Source organism: Phocoena sinus, chromosome 3, assembly GCF_008692025.1.
Source record: "Phocoena sinus isolate mPhoSin1 chromosome 3, mPhoSin1.pri, whole genome shotgun sequence".
Lineage (NCBI taxonomy): Eukaryota > Metazoa > Chordata > Mammalia > Artiodactyla > Phocoenidae > Phocoena > Phocoena sinus.
Window position 1 is genome coordinate 89,860,641 of NC_045765.1, and position 19,698 is coordinate 89,880,338.

Genomic DNA, 19,698 nt, shown 5'->3' on the forward strand with positions numbered 1-19,698 from the left:
TACTTGCTGAAAATGAGATATGTAGAGATTGTGATTTGCTTATTGTTGCTCCAAAAATCAGTTGCAGAGCCAAGACAAAAAACCATATTTTCTGTTTCTTGTTTTGCTTGTTATATCTAATACAGACTTCCATTTCATACAGCATCATGGAATATTGCTATAACTTTCATTAGAATAAGGACTGTGCTTAATATTCAATTCTCAATAATTATTATGAATAAATCAACATTTGTGAACTAGAAGGACCTATAAAAGAGGTGTAATCCACTAATTGAGCAGTATCTGAATGTGCAACATAAGAAATGTAAAATTAAAAAAATAAAATAAGACTTCATAAGTATCTATTTTTAAAATTAGATAATAAAGTAAAAAGTAATCACAAAACTATAAATAATTCAGAACTACTCAAGAACTTCATGAAAAAATTTAAAACTATGTAACAGTATTAGAGGAGTCTAGGATAAGTTGAGAGATATACAATTTAATGAATAAAATGACAACTTTCATACATGTGATTTCTTTCTCAAATAATCTATGAATTCAATGTGATGTAATCAATACTATGGCAAGAATTTTATTTTTTAGTAAATGACAAATTGATTCTAAAATTATTATGGCAGAATAAGGGCATGAATAGGTAAAACAAAGAGTGTTGATCCTAGTACACATTAAGATAGGCTATAAAGCCTTAGTAGTGAAAAAAAAAAGGTAGCATTTTCTCAGTACAGATAAATAGGCCAGTGGAGCAGAATAAAGAACACAGCTACAGATTAATGTATCTAAGAACTTGTCATATGATGGAAGAGGCACTTCAAGGATAATTGTTCAATAGGTGTGATGGCTAACTTCGTTCTCTATTTGGTAAAATGAAGTTGGCTCTCTACTTCACATTATGCAAAAAGGTGATTTCTAGGTTAATAGAATGTGACTAGAAAAAAAGTTAATGTTTAAAATGAAAGAAATACCTTGTGACATAGAGGTAGGAAAAGGTTAGACAAGATTCCCAATAGCATCAAATATTGGCTTATAATTTATGGATTAGATTACATTAAGTCAAAGATTTCTGTTCAATGAAGGAAGCTATAGACAGTGCTAAAAGGTGGGTGACAGATATCTAAATCCAACAAGAGATTAATATTTAGAATAAACAAGGAATTCTTGGAAAATCTACACAAGAATTTCAGGAAGCCTAATAAACATACAAATAGCCAGTTCATACACACAAAACAGTCCTAAATAGCTAAGAATTATATCAAGAAATGCTCAGTTATATTTGAAATTAGAGAAATACAAAATATAGCATTGTAATAATATACATTCATCAGCATGGAAAAATTTTGAAAACCAGCCAATATAAAAGTGTTTGTGATTATGTGGGGTGTGCCAGTTATCTATTGCTACATGACAAACCTCCCCAAAACTTAGTAGCTTTAAATACTAGAGCATCTGTTTTCCCATGATTCTGTGATTTGTACAGAGCTTACTCTTCTCAGCTCTACTTGTGGTCAGTTGTAGTGAACTAAGTCTGGGGAATGGAGTCATCTGAAGACTTGTTCACTCAGATATTAGCTTTTGATCCTGGCTGTTTGCTGGAATGCCCACACATCGTCTCTCCATCTGGCCTGGGCTTTCTCATAACATGGTAACCAAGTTCCAAGGCCAGAGTCCTGAGTGAGTGAGAGTTCCCAGCAGAAGTCATATTATCCTTTTATGACCCAACCTCAGAAGTCTTGCAGCATTACTTGCTTTGCTGAGGCAGTCGTAAAGCCCTTTCGAAGTTCAATGCCTCTTTCTTGGAGAATAGCAGAGTTCTGGAAGGGGATGTGAAGTCAGAAATATTGTTCTGATGAATTTTAGAATGTATGAGTTGCTACATGAAGAAAATGGAACTATCTTGTATTATGGTGGGACTATAAACTGATAATTCTGGAGAAAAGATTTGGAGAAATAATGGAATGAAGTATACCAAATTCCAATGCCCTAGCAATCCCCTTCTAGGATATATACTTCCAAAGACACTCTATCCTATTTCCTTAAGGGTTGCACAGGGATGTTTAATGTAGCCTTGTTTGTGCCAGTAGGAAGTTGAAGTCAGCCTAAGCATTTAACCCTATGGGAGTGGATAAATATTGTGGAATTACACTATGTAATGTTAAATAGCACTCAGAAGGTGAATTCGATGAATATGCAGAAAATGATTAGATTTTAGAAATTGTGTTTAGGCCTAGAAAAAGAAATTTTAAGTTTGTTAAAAAATATATACAAATACAAAACACAACTAAATAGTTTCAAAGATATATACATATCTAGGAAATACAGAAATTAGTTTGAAGGTTAATGTTTTAGTTCTAGCAGTTCTAGCAAACTGCCAGATCCCCAAATAAAAATTATAGGTGGCATGGAGATCAAATAACAAAAATGGTTAAAACACTACATGTCTTTTATGGTATGTGTATATTGGTGAATTTTAAATTTATATTTCAAGTTTTATATACATATATATGTATTTTCAGTTAAGATTGAGAAAGCTAAACTTTTTATGGATTGGTCATTAACATACGAGTGGGTATATCTATTCCTCTTTACCTAACAAAATAAAATAATTCATATGTAACTTATTTCTATTTCAGATTCTGATCAAGAATCCAATGTTTGTGTACCTATCCCTGTCCAGAGCTTCAGAATATTTAATTATCTTTGGAGCATCTGAATTTTTGCCTCTATACATAGAAAATCAGTTTATATTAACACCCAGTGAAGCAACTACACTTGCAGGTAGACATTTCCATTTGTACTCATTATGAAATTTTTATGTAAAGTTTTCTTATATGCATTTATGAACTATTTCAAATAAGCAGAAAGTAGAAGGAGTAGTAGCATTTGCTTAAACTTTAAATATCTAAGTTCTGCTTGCTGAAATTTTTAAAATATGAGCACTTTGCCATCATTGCATCAGTAGTTTTTAACACATAAAACTTTGTAAGACTTCTTTACCTCTTCTTTATCCCATTTCTCTCCCTCCCCCCGCCTATAGGTAACAACTCTTCTAAAGTTAGAGTTCATCCTTCTCTCACATTTATATATTTTTACCTCTGATGTACCTATGTACATACAATCTGTTTCTAAAATTCATATATCATTTTGTATGTACTCTTCTGTTACTTTCATCTGAAATTATGTTCCTCGGTTCATGTTGATCTCTAGTTAGTGCATTTTACCAGTGCTGTGGGATTCTATTTTATGAATACTGTTTATTTATCCATATCGTATAAAAGGATATGAAGTTGCCCCCAACTTTTTCACTTTTCCAAATAGTACAGTAACAAATAGACTTGTACATGTCTCCTTGTGCACATTTGTAAAAGTTGATCTATATTTAGACATTCAAGAGGCATGGCTATTGTGTACATCAGTTTTACTAGATATTGAGAATTGGCTGTCCAAAAGAGGTTGCAAATGGAATTAAATGTTTTAAGGTTCCAGCATTAATGGAAAGATGGTAAATGTGATCATTTATTTTATGCTATAAAAAGTCAGAGATGCATACTGTAACTTGCAGGTAACCAGTAAAAGAATAGTAAAAAGAATAGTAAATGAGTAGATTTATTTGAAAATTTTTACTAATAATTTAAAAAAATAAGAAAGGAAAAAAAGAAGGAACATAAAACATGTGGGCCAAATAAAAAACAAATGTTAAGGTGTGCAAAAACATTGACTAGCAGCCTATTATTGAGTAGATTTTGTGATAAAGGGCACACCACTGTCGGACTGCACATAGTCCAAAAGCCAAACATGACACAGTTTCAGGGGCCACGACAGATTTTTCCACAGGTATACCACATTGTTTGACACTCTGATTAATTAATAGAGATGGGGACTAAACCCATTCAATTTGTTCATAGAGTATTTAATTAAGGCTCATATCAACAGGACTCCAAAGAACAGGATAAGGCCACTTGCAGTATTGGTCTCAATCATGCTGGCAAATTCCTGGACCAAGCCAGCTGAACAAATTTCTTGGCCCTCAGGGTCTACCTTAGAAAGCAAGATGGCTTTCTCCTAAAGTTTCCATATTGACGTTTCCACTTAGCCTGAGGTATTAATCCAGGCATAGCAGAATGCATTAGCAATTGCATATATTCTACCCTGGCCTGCAAAGATGAAGTTTTGGGCAATTCTGTCATCCATAACAATGCTGATCAGTGACTGAGGCTGACCAGAGTGCTTTCCAGGGATGAGGTGTCATTGATTATTTCAACTAAAATTAGGGACAAATTTTGTACCACCTTTTCTAGTTGGATTACTCTTAGAGTAACAAAGATAACTGCCCTCAGGGTACATATAAATAATGTATCAGTAGTCCCTCTGGAAATCTTCCCTGAGTAACCAAAAGTAAGTACATTTAAAAGAGATTTCCACTGTCATCTGAGGGCTCTGTGATACTGGTGGTGTTTCTTTAATCATGTGAAGATCTCTTGTGACCCACCCCCATGGCTTGAACACACCAATTCCAGTTGACAAGTAAGGCTTGTCAAATGGTTAGTGGTGAGTCTGTTTTGGTTCATCTCAAAATGAGAATATCAGTCCACAGAATCACAAAGTCTCTGTGGGTCAGAGCTTTGGTTGTGACAAGGGGTCAGTAGTAAGCTAAGAGTTGCTTTTAAATGTACCTGTTTCAGGGAGTCGGTGAGTCCTATACAACCAACGATGCTTCTGAGTGGGGACTTCCTCCCTTCTCTGTAGGCTCCAGCAAACAAAATCATCAGTCATGGAGGCTTGTAGCTCAAATAGGTTATTAGGTTTGTGGTACCTCAAAGTAGAGAGCATACCACAGCTTGCGGATTAGCATCCAGTGTAGGCCTGTGGGTTAGCTGTTATACAAGACAAAAGAGAATGCCCAAGTGAATCGGCTACTGTCTCTAATATTCAAGAATCCAAAGTGATGCTAGGCTGGCTTTTGGTTGGGGGAAGGGAGACAATTTTTCCTTAACCTCCAGAGTGATAGAGCATTGTGGTTTTGTCTGCAGAATCCCCCCAAAACGCGAAGAGCAGACTTCCGGATTTTGTTAGGCTTGATCAGTCACCGTTGCTGGTGATGGTGTGCTAATACCAGAGTCAGAGCCATTGAGTCAGGCTTCTGACCCTACAGCCAACTGAATAACGTCTATCACTGAAAGCTTTGGGCATCATACTGTAGTGGTAGTCACAATAAATCCTGACCTGCCCCCTTGTAGTAAATGGAAGAGGAATTTAGGTACTCCTGAGGGAATACTGCAAATGTATATTTGTGGCCTGGTAGCATGAATGAGAATTAGTCTTTTTGTTTGGGTGCTAGACGGATGCAAAAGAAGACTTCGGCAATGTCCAGGACAGTGTATCCAGTGCCATCGGTCTGTGCCAAAAATTTAGTTACATCACAGTGTATGGAACGTCCAGGGCTGTAGGAACAATGGAATTCAATTGGTGATTAATCCACTGTAAACCTCAAGCCCCTGGTAATTTTTTTCACTGAACATAAGGTCTGTTGAATTGAGATACTGCAATTCTTACTACTTCTGCTTCATGTGAGTCCATAATGAGAGCTGGGACTTTACTTTTTCCTCCTGAGATTCTATGTTGTTCCTGTTGGACCATACTTGAGGAGCAAAGGTAACAATTTATGTGTTCCAGTATCACTTTTGGAATTTAGAGCATATACAGTACAAGCCTAAAATAGGTAAAAAATAACTACCTATTTTATATTTTGAAATTGGAGCCACAGCATTAGTATAGTGAAGCCACAACAAAAGTGCTCTAAAAGGGGATCTATCTTGTTTATCCAAGCATGTTCACTATAGAAATATCCTAGAAAATATGAAACAAAAAGCAGTCAGTACTTCTACTTGTAGGATATACAGCATCAGAGGGTAGTGGAGAATTGTTGCCCAATAAATAGAGTAGTAGTTATAGTACATTTAAATAAAGACAAATCTTGACCTCTACCTCACTACATACATAGATACCAATTCTAGATGGATTGCAGATCTCAATGTGTATGGTAAAACAATAAAACTTTTTAGAATAAGGCATAGGAAAATATCTTCATGGCTTGGAGAAGACAAAGATTTATTAAACAGGACACAAATTACATAGCCATAAAGAAAAAAAAAAGTGCTGTTACATTAAAATTAAGAACTTCTGTTCATCAAATGTCAGCATGAAGAGTGAAAATGCATGCAAAACAACCTTTTCAATAGAAATATTCTACAAAGTGTTTGTGTCCAGAATATGTAAAAAATCTGACAATAATAAAAAGGCAGATAATCCAATAAAGATGGACAAAAGACTTGAACAGACATTATATAAAAGATTATATCAATTGGCCAATATCCATGTGAAAATGTGCTCACCTTCAGTGGTTTTTCAGGGAAATGCATATTAAAATCACAATGCAATACTATTACCCATTCACCAGAATTGCTAAAATGAAAAAGAAAGATGTATGTTGGCATGGATGTGGAGCAATTGACATATTATCCACTACTGGTGAGAATGTAAATTGGTTTATCATTTTATAAATCTGTTTGGCAGTATCATAAAAATCTGAACCTATACATATTCCCTGACCCAGGAATTCAACTCCTAGTTATATACCCAACATAAATTCTTCTCTTAAGAATATACCCAACAGAATGCAAACATTTACCAAAGGACATATACATGAATTTTTAAAGTAGCAGCACAATTTGCAGCATCACAGTGAATAAATAAGTTGTATGCATATACTAGAATGCTATTCAGCAATGAGAAGGCATGAACTATTGTTATATACAAAAACATGGGTGGATTTTTCAAACATCATGTCCAATAAAAGAAGCCATAATGTATGCATACTTTATGATTCATATTTTATAAAATCCTATAGGTGCACGAAAGAGCCTCTGGCCTTCTGGTAATGTTTGATTTTTTTACTTGGGTGTGGTTACGTAGTTATGTTCACTTTGGAAATTCATCAAATGTGTAATATTGATTTGTATATTTTTCTGTACAGCAATAAAGTATTTACATAAGAAGCTAATTGGAAGTTCTGTGCTTTGCAGTTGAATTTTCAACTGTTTTATGTCCTTTTAGGGTAGTCTTTCAAGGACCCAGCTATTTAATTTTTGAACTCCCAGTGTCCAGTATTTTCTTATTGCCTAAGGCAATAAGCCTGACAGCCAATACTTTCTCTGAGTTGTGTTTTCAGTTTTCTGCTCACAGATGTAATTGGTTTTCTTAACTCTATAGTTGTTGGGTTCAAACTGAATAAACCTAGGGTTCTCTGGCATTGTGGGTAGGGATAGGAATTGGGGATCAAACATTTTATATAGACGGCCATCCAATCCTCTTGTTTTTTAAGTCTACCTCACTCTTGCTTTCAGTCATACCTACTGCCCTTAATTTCTGAGATTATGAGGTAAAATGTGGTTTACTACTTCTTGACTTCTTAACTGCAGCCTTGTTGCTCACCCTCTGATTCTCTTCCAATTCCTATAATTTTCTTAATAAACATTACCACTACAGTATTTGTACTTTTTTGCTTTCTAATAAATGAATTTGTCTGTAAATTCTACCTTTTAACAAATACTCATATAATGTTTGCTATGTGATTATACACTGTTCTAAGCACTTAAATATTAACTCATTTAGTTCTCCTTACAAGTTATAATGGAGGTATCGTTAGTTATAGATTTTTAGTAGCATCTTGTACATTTAGATGTATTTAATTTGTATTGTTGTTGAGTTCTAAGCATTTTTAATTCTCATCAGCGTATTTTTACTTAAGCCATGAATTATTGAAAAGAGATTTTTAGTTTGTAGAAATAGGCTCTTCTCTTTTGAAATAACTGCTTGTTCAAATCAATTAATACTTTCCAAATCTTTAATAGTGTTGTAAGCTAAGTCTCTGTCTCTGAGAAAGCTGAGTTAGAACACTTTGTTTATAGATTTTTAATTTTCTTGAAATCTAGGCAGTGTTTACATAATTTGTTTTATGCATTGTCATTAGGTATATACATGTTCATGATCTACATTTTCATGGTACATATATTTTCACTGCTTTATTTTCAAGCTTTCCTTTTTTAAAAATATCAAATTTGATACTCTATCTTTTTAATAGTTGTTTTGTCCATTTATCATTATTGTAAATTCTGACATATTTAAGTAATTTTTAACTTTTTAATTGTATATTTTGTTTATTACACTTCTCTTTTGCTTCTTTTTTCCCCCCACTATTCTGTCCTCTCTCAATGGACTCATTTTTTATTCATTTTATCCCTCTCGGTTGGTTTAGGAAATTTTCACTACTCACTTTCAGTTTACTAACCCCACTCCTCAGGATTGTGTATGTGTGTTTGGTCTAGGTTATTTTATCTTTTTAAAAAATTAGCTATAATTATAATTCTTTTGCAAGTTACAGGCTCTCTGGCAGCTTTTACAATTTACACTTTAATCTTGATGTTATGAAGTTTCCTTACCTTATGTGATTTAATATTTATTTATTTTTACTCTTTCTCAGTAATTGGAGTGTACTTTTATTCCCAGGACTAATATTTCTTTTCTTTTCTTTTTTTTTTTTTGCGGTACGCTTGCCTCTCACTGTTGTGGCCTCTCCCGTTGCGGAGCACAGGCTCCGGATGCGCAGGCCCAGCAGCCATGGCTCACGGGCCCAGCTGCTCCGTGGCATGTGGGATCTTCCCAGACCGGGGCACGAACCTGTGTCCCCTGCATCGGCAGGCGGACTCTCTCGCCACCAGGGAAACCCATATTTCTTTAATTATTGAAATTTCTCATTCTTAGCTACAAATTTTCAAATGTTGTTCCTCTGGTATGCCTTTTATTGTATTTCTCACAACTGCTATAAAACATTTTGTGGAGCCTCTTATTCTAGGTCCTTTAGGCCTATAGCTTCAGCCCCACTCACAAATTTGTATTTCTCTTAGGGTTCAGGGTTTGTTCAGGTATTTATTAATATCATGCCTTGAAGTTTTGTCTCGGTCTCTTAGTTAAATTTATGTTTGCTCTATGTTTAGAGCAGAGGGGATTACCTCAAAGTATGAATTTCTGTACTATCTTTAGCTGACTATTTTTAACTGTGTTTTCTCTTCCTCCTTTCTTTTAGGACTTGTTTTAATTCCAGGAGGTGCTCTTGGCCAGATTCTGGGAGGTATCATTATTTCCAAGTTACAAATGTCTTGTAAAGGCCTTATGAGATTTGTAATGGTTACATCTGCTGTAACACTTGTTCTGCTTGCATTTGTAAGTTTTGTACACTGTGATTCAATACCATTTGCTGGGATCACTGAAGATTATGGCGGGTAAATATAATTTTATATATATGAGATTTTTATATCTAATCCCAACAATATATTTCTTTGTCGATTAATAATTATTTATCCAGTAAGCCTAATATGCTCATATCATTCTTGGCATTATTGAACATGTAAAAGAAACATAAGGCATAGTTTCACCTTTCACTTTAAGGGCAGAAATATCATAATGATAGCTTGTAGTATGACTGCTTATGCATTCATTCTAAAGAAAAAAAAACATACTGAAATTAATCAGAACCCAGAAGTAGAAATCTATATTAAAGTGAGTAGCAACTAAGAGACCATACTGTTTGTACAAAGCCAGTCTTACCTTTGTTTTTGAATTGGTATGTCTGCCTTCTTATCAAAGAATGGAACTGAAGACATCTGAAAGTATGCATCAGTAATGTCTCCTTTTGGTTAAACATGCAGAAATTCAAAGAACTGGGCAGAGATTGATGTTAAAGAAGAGAAACAGAACTGGAATTGGAAACCAAAGGACTAAGCAAGTAAAATAAGTAAAGAAAACAAGACTTACACTTGAGCTACAATGAAGTGGCTTATGGCAGACCAATGCTCCCACTGAGAACACCTAGAAAAGCTGAATAACATTTTAAAAATGTGTTTAAAGGCATCAGACAGTTGTTTAGGCAACTAGGAATTTAAAGACCAAAATCCTGGAGAAAGGCAAACCTTGTGAGGAGAGGAAATCTTCTGCAGTTGCATTTTACCCTGAGTATATTTACTATTTCTGGACATTGGCAAGAAGCTGGCAATTCTGGCAAAGTGGGCAAAACGCATCTAATAAGATGACAGAAAACTGGCACAGATTTTTGACTGACCTTTGAGCCTAAAGAGACAAAAATTAGGACATTAAAAAGAATACCAGATGAAAATATAAACTACACAAAGCAAAGAAGAGCAAAGGAAATTGTAACTAGGTAGATCATTTTTTCTTATTTAAATCTCTTTAAAAACAATTGTTTAAAACAGATTAACATGCAATATGGGTTTACATGAAGTGCTGTCATGTGTTGGTAGCCTGTATTAAGTCAAAATGTATAGTGTAAACCCTGAAGCAACCACTAAAAAACAATGAGTCATAGCTAATAAGCCAACACAGGAGTTAAAATAGAATTTTCCAAAACTGTTTGATCTCAAAGTAGGCAGAAAAGTAGAAAAAGAGAACAAAGAAGAGATAGAATAAATAGAAAACAAATAGAAAGAGGATATATTCAAACCTGACCACATTAGTAATCACATTAAATGCAAATGGTTGTAGTATCTCAGTTAAAAGGCAGATAATCTTCAGTTTAATTTCAAAAAAGCAAGACTATATGCTTCATGAAAGAAATGCATTCAAATACAGACACAAGTAGATTATGTATAAAAGGATGGGAAAAGATATAACATGTTAACAGTAGTCAAAAGAAAGCTCATATCAGTGACCAAGTAGATTTGAGAGCAAACAATATTAGCAGGAAAAAATAATGTCATTATGTACTATAAATTGGCCAATTCATCAAAAATTAATAACAATCCTAAATGATTCTGCACCTAATGAAAGAGCTTTAAAATATGTGGAGCAAAAACTTATACACTGCAAGGAGAAATGTAGAAATTCACAAGTGTAGTCAGCTATTTCAGTATTCCTCTCTTAGTAGAAGTAGGAAAAAAAAAAACAACAGTGATGATAAAAAAGATTTGAATAACACTGTCAACCAACTTGACCTAATTGACATTTATAGAACATTTCAATGTAACAAAGCAAAATATGCTTTCTTTTCAAGAGTGCCTAAAATAGGGGCTTCCCTGGTGGCGCAGTGGTTGAGAGTCCGCCTGCCAATGCAGGGGACATGGGTTCATGCCCCAGTCTGGGAAAGATCCCACATGCCGCGGAGCGGCTGGGCCCGTGAGCCATGGCCGCTGAGCTTGTGCGTCCAGAGCCTGTGCTCTGCAACAGGAGAGGCCCCAAAAGTGAGAGGCCCATGTATGGCAAAAAGACAAACAAAAAAAAGAATGCATAAAATACTTACCAAAATAGACCATATTCTATGAAACAAAACTCAGTAAATTTAAAGGATCAAATAATAAAATGGAAGTAAAATTTCTGACTATGATGGAATTAAATTAGAAATAATAAAAAAAGATTTCTGAAAAAGCCCCAGATATCTGGAAACTGAAAAAAACCTTCTACATAAACTTTGGGTCAAATAATTTCTCCTAAAGGGAAATTGTAAAATATTTTGAAGTGAATGAAAATGTAAACACATTAAAAAATTTGTGGGAGGCTGTTAAAGCAGTATGTAGGGCAAAATGTATAGCATTAAAAGTCTGTATTAGAAAAGAAAAATGTCTCAAACCAGTGACATTTGTTTCTACCTAAAAAACTATAAACATCAAAGCAGACTGATTGTAAGTTAAGTAGAACAAAGCATGCAATTGAGATCAGAATAGAAATCAGTGGAGTAGAAATGAGAAAAATAATGGAGAAAATCAGTAAAATCGCAGGTGTTATTTTGAGAAAATTGATGAAATTGCTAAACCACTACAGAGAGAAAATTACCAAAATCAGAAGTTAGAGATCTGTTGTTAGTATAGGTTCTACTCATATAAAAAGGTAATAGGTTAATATTATGAACAACTTTATGCCCATAAATTTAACAACTACCATGAAATGGGTAAAACCTTTGAAAGACAAAAAACTCACTTAAGAAGAAATAGCTAATTTTTATATCTAGCAAATAAATCAAATTTGTAGTTAAACACTTTCCCACAAAGAAAACTCCAGGCCCAAATGTTTTCATTGGGGAATTCTACCAAACATTTAAAAAATATCTGTTCTTACACAAATTCTTCTAGAAAATTGAAAAGGAATGGATACTCCCTAACTCATTCTATGAGACCTGCATTATCCTGATCTCAAAACCAGACCAAGACATTGTAAGAAAGGAAAACTATAGACCTATATCACTCATGAGTATAGATGCAAAAATTCTTAACAGAACTTTAATAAATGGAATCAAATAGTATATTAAAAGGAAACTAAATTATGATCAAACAAGATTCATATAGAGATGCAAGGATAGTTTAATAGTTGAAAATCGATTGATACATAATCTACCATATAAATAAACTAAAAATGAAAAAAATTTATAATCTCAATAGATGTCAAAAATGCTTGATAAAGTGCAACATCTATTCCTGATGAAGTACAAAACTAATAATGGAAGGGATTCTATGAAAATGTACAGCTAACATCATACTTAGTGATGATTATAGACTGAATGTTTGTGTTTCCCCCTCCTTCCAGATTCATATGTTGAAGCCCTAATCCCCAATATGATAGTATTATGAGATGGAACCTTTAAGAGATAATTAGGGTTAGGTAAGATCATGAGGGTGGACACCCCATGATGGGATTAATGTCCTTCTAAGAAGAGGAAGAGGCTAAAGCTTTCCCTCTATCGACTGTGTGAGGATAACAATGAGGAAGGTGATGTTCTGCAATCCAGGAAGACAGCCCACACCAGACACCAAATCTGCCTACACCTTGACCTGGACATAGTTTCCAGAACAGTGAGATAAATGTCTGTTGTTTAAGCCACACAATCTATGATATTTTATTATAGTGGCTTGAGCAGACTAAGACGATGAAACATTGACTAACCAGGAATACAAGGATATCTGTTTTTAGTATTTCTATATTAACATTGTTCTAAAGGTTCTAGCCATACAATAATGTAAGAAAAATAAACAAAAGACATTACAATAGCAAAAGTAGAAGCAAAACTGTGTTTATTTGAAGTAAACACCATTGTCTATATAGAAAATCCAAAAAACACTATAACTAATAAAATGAGTTTAGCAAGTTTGTAAGATCAAATCAACCTACAATAATCTATGGTATTTCTATATGCTAACTACAAATGCAGAAATCAATATTAAAAATAATATTGTTAATTCCCATAAGGCTATCAACTGACTTTTCAGCAGAAACTCTGTAGTCCAGAAGGGAGTGTCATAATGTATTTAAAGTGATGAAAGGGAAAAAACTTATAAACAAGAATACTCTACCAAGCAAGCCTTTTATTCAGATTTGATGGAGAGATAAAAAGTTAGATAAGGGCTTCCCTGGTGGCACAGTGGTTGAGAGTCCGCCTGCCAATGCAGGGGACATGGGTTCGTGCCCCAGTCTGGGAAAGATCCCACATGCCGTGGAATGGCTGGGCCTGTGAGCCATGGCCGCTGAACCTGCATGTCCGGAGCCTGTGCTCTGCAACGGGAGAGGCCACAACAGTGAGAGGCCCACATACTGCAAAAAAAAAAAAAAAAAGAAGAAGAAGCAAAAGCTAAAATTCTTCAGCACAACCAAACCAGCTTTACAAGAAATATTAAAAGGAATTCTCTGACTGAAAAAGAAAAGGCCATTACTACAAACATGAAAATTATAGAAGGAAAAACTCATTGGTAACAGCAATATGAAGGCAAGACAGTAAATCAACCACATATAAAGTTAGTATGAAGACTAAAAGACAGAAGTAGTAAAATTATATCTATCTACAATAAGTAGTTAACGGATACAAAAAAAGATGTAAACTAGGTCAAAAACAGATGTGGGTGGAGCAAAAATGCAGGATTGTTAAAATGTGTTTGAACTTAGATAACTAACTTAAAATGATTGTGTGTGTGTGTGTGTGTGTGTGTGTGTGTGTACCTACATCACGGTAAAATCTATTACACACTGAGAAAAAAAGGAATCGAGACATAACGTTAAAGATAGCCATCAAATGATAGTCATCAAATCATAAGGGAAGAGAACAAAGGAAGAGAAAGGAAAAAGAAAACACCTATAAAAACAACCCCCAGGGAGGAGCTTCAAGATGGCAGAAGAAGAAGACGTGGAGATCACCTTCCTCCCCACAGAAACATCAGAAATACATCTACATGTGGAACAACTCCTACAGAACACCTACTGAATGCTGGGAGAAGACCTCAGACCTCCCAAAAGGCAAGAAACTCCCCATGTACCTGGGTAGGGCAAAAAAAAAGAAAAAGCAGAGACAAAAGAATACGGACAGGACCTGCACCAGTGGAAGGGAGCTGTGAAGGAGGAAAGGTTTCCACACACTAGGAAGCCCCTTCACAGGCGGAGACTGCGGTTGGTGGAGGGAGGAAGCTTCGGGGCCGCAGAGGAGAGAGCCGCAACGGGTGTGGAGGGCAAAGCAGAGCGACTCCAGCACAGAGCATCGGTGCCAACCAGCATTCACCAGCCTGAGAGGTTTGTCTGCTCACCCGCTGGTGCGGGCCGGGACTGGGAGCTGAGGCTTGGGCTTCAGTCAGATCGCAGGGAGAGGACTGGGGTTGGCTGCATGAACACGGCCAGAAGGGGGCTAGTGCACCCCAGCTAGCCGGGAGGGAGTCCAGGAAAAGGTCTGGAACTGGCAAAGAGGCAAGAGACTTTTTCTTGCCTCTTTGTGTCCTGGTGTGTGAGGAGAGGACATTAAGAGTGCTGCTAAAAGGAGCTCCAGAGACGGGCGTGAGCTGTGGCTATCAGCACGGACCCCAGAGACAGGCATGAGATACTAAGGCTACTGCTGCAGCCACCAAGAAGCCTGTGTGCAAGCACAGGTCAGTATCCACACCTCCCATCCTGGGAGTTTGTGCAGCCTGCCACTGCCAGGATCCTGTGATCCAGGGACAACTTCCCCGGGTGAACAGACAGCGCGCCTCAGGCTGGTGCAAGGTCATGCTGACCTCTGCCACCACAGGCTCGCCCTGCATTCCCTACCCATCCCTCACCCCAGCCTGAGTGAGCCAGAGTCCCCTAATCAGCTGCTCCTTTAACTCCGTCCTGTCTGAGCAAAGAACAGATGCCTTCAGGCGACCTACACGCAGAGGCAGGGCCAAACCCAAAGCTGAATCCCAGGAGATATGCGAACAAAGAAGAGAAAGGGAAATCTCTCCCAGCAGCCTCGGGAGCAGCGGATAAAATCTCCACAGTCAACTTGATTTATCCTGCATCTGTGGAATACCTGAATAGACAACGAATCATCCCAAATTGAGGAGGCGGACTTTGGGAGCAAAGATATATATATAGATAGATACATAGATAGATAGATTTTTTTCCCTTGTTCTCTTTTCATGAGGGTGTATGCATATGCTTCTGTGTGAGATTTTGCCTGTATAGCTTTGCTTTTACCATTTGTCCTAGGGTTCTGTCTGTCCTTTTATTTTTTTAGTATAGCTTTCAGTGCTTGTTATCATTGGTGGATTTGTGTTTTGGTTTGGATGTTCTTTCTTTCCTTTTTTTAACTTTACTTAAAAAAATTTTTTTAATATTTTTTGTTTTCTATTTTAATAACTTTTAAATTTTATTTTATCTTCTTCCTTTCTTTCTTTTCTTCTCCTTTTTATTCTGAGCTGTGTGGATGACACACTCTTGGTGCTCCAGCCAGGTGTCAGGGCTTTGCCTCTGAGGTGGGAGACCCAAGTTCAAACATTGGTCGACCAGAGACCTCCCAGCTCCACATAATATCAAACGGCGAAAATCTCCGAGATATCTCCATCTCAACGCCAAGGCCCAGCTCTACTCAATGACCAGCAAGCTTCACTGCTGGACACCCTATGTCAAACAACTAGCAAGAGAGGAACACAACCCCATCCATTAGCACAGAGGCTGCCTGAAATCATAATAAGGTCACAGATACCCCAAAACACACCACCAAACGTGGACCTACCCACAAGAAAGAAAAGATTCAGCCTCATCCACCAGAACACAGACACTAGTCCCGTCAACGAGGAAGCCTACACAACCCACTGAACCAACCTTAGCCACTGGGGAACGACACGAAAAACAATGGGAATTATGAACCTGCGGCCTGCGAAAAGGAGACCCCAAACACAGTAAGTTAAGCAAAATGAGAAGACAGAGAAATATACAGCAGATGAAGGAGCAAGGTAAAAGCAACAGACCGAACAAATGAAGAGGAAATAGGCAGTGTATCTGAAAAAGGATTCAGAATAATGATAGTAAAGATGATTCACAATTCTGGAAATAGAATAGAGAAAATACAAGAAATGTTTAACAAGGACTTAGAGGAACTAAAGAGCAAACAATCATGAACAACACAATAAATGATATTAAAAATTCTCTAGAAGGAATCAACAGCAGAATAACTGAGGCAAAAGAAAGGATAAGTGACATGGAAGATAAAATAGTGGAAATAAATACTGCACAGCAGAATAAAGAAAAAAGAATGAAAAGAACTGAGGACAGTCTCAGAAACTTCAGGGACAATATTAAATGCACCAACATTCGAATTATAGGGGTCCCAGAAGAAGAGAAAAAGAAAGGGACTGTGAAAATATTTGAAGAGATTATAGTTGAAAGCTTCCCTAATATGGGAAAGGAAATAGTTAAGTTCAGGAATCACTGAGAGTCCCATACAGGATAAATCCAAGGAGAAACACACCAAGACACATATTAATCAAACTATCAGAAGTTAAATACAAGGAGAAAATATTAAAAGCAGCAAGGGAAAAACAACGAATAACATACAAGGGAATCCCCATAAGGTTAACAACTGATCTTTCAGCAGAAACTCTGCAAGCCAGAAGGAAGTGGCAGGACATATTTAAAGTGGTGAAGGAGAAAAATCTACAACCAACATTACCCAGCAGGGATCTCATTAAGATTCAATGGAGAAGTTAAAACCTTTACAGACAAACAAGACTAAGGGAATTCAGCACAACCATACCAGCTTTACAACACATGTAAAGGAACTACTCTAGGTAGGAAACACAAGAGAAGGAAAAGACCTACAATAACAAACCCAAAACAATTAAGAAAATGGTAATAGGAACATACATTTCGATAATTACCTTAAATGTAAATGGATGAAATGCTCCAAGCAAAAGACATAGACTGGCTGAATGGATACAAAAACAAGACCCGTATATATGCTGTCTACAAGAGACTCACTTCAGACCTAGGGACACATACAGACTGAAAGTGAGGGGATGAAAAAAAGATATTCCATACAAATGGAAATCAAAAGAAAGCTGGAGTAGCAATTCTCATGTCACACAAAATGGAGTTTAAAACAAAGACTATTACAAGAGACAAAGAAGGACACTACATAATGATCAAGGGATCAATCCAAGAAGAAGATAGAGCAACTGTAAACATTTATGCACCCAAAATAGGAGCACCTCAATACATAAGGCAGATTCTAACAGCCATGAAAGGAGAAATCAACAGTAACACAATCGTAGTAGGGGACTTTAACACCCCACTTTCACCAATGGACAGATCATCCAAAATGAAAATAAATAAGGAAACACAAGCTTTAAATGATACATTAAACAAAATGGACTGAAGTGATATTTATAGGACATTCTATCCAAAAACAACAGAATACACTTTCTTCTCAAGTGCTCATGGAACATTCTCCAGGAGAGATCAATCCTTGGGTCACAAATCAAGCCATGGTAAATTTAAGAAAATTGAAATCGTATCAAGTATCTTTTCTGACCACAGCGCTATGAGACTATAAATTACAGGAAAAAATCTGTAAAAAAATACAGACACCTGGAGGCTAAACAATACACTATTAATAACCAAGAGATCACTGAAGAAATCAAAGAGGAAATAAAAAAATACCTTGAAACAAACGACGATGAAAAGACGATAACTGAAAACCCATGGGATGAAGCAAAAGCAGTTCTAAGAGGGAAGTTTATAGCAATACAATCCTACCTTAAGAAACAGGAAACATCTCGAATAAACCACCTAACCTTGCACCTAAAGCAATTAGAGAAAGAAGAACAAAAATACCCCAAATTTAGCAGAAGGAAAGAAATCATAAAAATAGGATCAGAAATAAATGAAAAAGAAATGAAGGCAACGATGGCAAAGATCAATAAAACTAAAAGCTGGTTCTTTGAAAAGATAAACAAAATTGATAAACCATTAGCCAGACTCATCAACAAAAAAAGGGAGAAGACTCAATAGAATTAGAAAAGAAAAAGGAGAAGTAACAACTGACACTTCACAAATAAAAAAGATCATGAGAGATTACTACAAGCAGCTCTATGCCAATAATTGGACAACCTAGAAGAAATGGACAAATTCTTAGAAATGCAAAACCTGGCAAGACTGAATCAGGAAGAAATAGAAAATATGAACAGACCAATCACAAGCACTGAAATTGAAACTCTGATTAAAAATCTTCCAACAAACAAAAGCCCAGCACCAAATGGCTTCACAGGCGAATTCTATCAAACATTTAGAGAAGAGCTAACACCTATCCTTCTCAAACTCTTCCAAAATATAGCAGAGGGAGGAAAACTCCCAAACTCATTCTATGAGGCCACCATCACCCTGATACCAAAACCAGACAAGGATGTCACACAGAAAGAAAACTACAGGACAATATCACTGATGAACATAGATGCAAAAATCCTCAACAAAATACTAGCAAACAGAATCCAACAGCACATTAAAAGGATCATACACCATGATCAAGTGGGGTTTATTCCAGGAATGCAAGGATTCTTCAATATACGGAAATCAATCAACGTGATACACCATATTAACAAATTAAAGGAGAAAACCCATATGATCATCTCAATAGGTGCAGAGAAATCTTTCAACAAAATTCAACAGCGTTTATGTTAAAAAAAAACCCAGAAAGTAGGCATAGAGGGAACTTTCCTCAACAAAATAAAGGCCATATATGACAAACCCACAGCCGACATCGTCCTCAATGGTGAAAAACTGAAAGCATTTCCCCTAAGATCTGAAACAAGACAAGGTTGCCCACTCTCACCACTCTTATTCAACATAGTTTTGGAAGTTTTAGCCACAGCAATCGGAGAAGAAAAGGAAATAAAAGGAATCCAAATCGGAAAAGAAGAAGTAAAGCTGTCACTGTTTGCAGATGACATGATACTATACATAGAGAATCCTAAAGATGCTACCAGAAAACTAGTAGAGCTAATCAATGAATTTGGTAAAGTTGCAGGGTACAAAATTAATGCACAGAAATCTCTGTCATTCCTATACACTAATGATGAAAAATTTGAAAGTGAAATCAAGAAAACGCTCCCATTTACCATTGCAACAAAAAGAAAATATCTAGGGTTAAACCTACCTAAGGAGACAAAAGACCTGTATGCAGAAAATTATAAGACTCTGATGAAAGAAATTAAAGATGATACAAATAGATGGAGAGATATACCATGTTCTTGGATTGGAAGAATCAACATTGTGAAAATGACTCTACTACCCAAAGCAATCTACAGATTCAATGCAATGCCTATCAAACTACCACTGGCATTTTTCACAGAATGAGAACAAAACATT

General features: G+C 36.1%; 1 protein-coding gene across 1 annotated transcript in view; it reads left to right on the forward strand.

Annotated features, from left to right (window-relative positions):
• The window catches only part of SLCO6A1 (solute carrier organic anion transporter family member 6A1), a 98,274-nt gene that overhangs the window by 41,990 nt on the left and 36,586 nt on the right, over positions 1 to 19,698 (forward strand). Inside the window, exons 7-8 of the mRNA XM_032626530.1 lie at positions 2,631 to 2,775; positions 9,140 to 9,335. Of these exons, the coding sequence (XP_032482421.1) occupies positions 2,631 to 2,775; positions 9,140 to 9,335 (341 nt within the window). The remainder of the gene's footprint in view (positions 1 to 2,630; positions 2,776 to 9,139; positions 9,336 to 19,698) is intronic.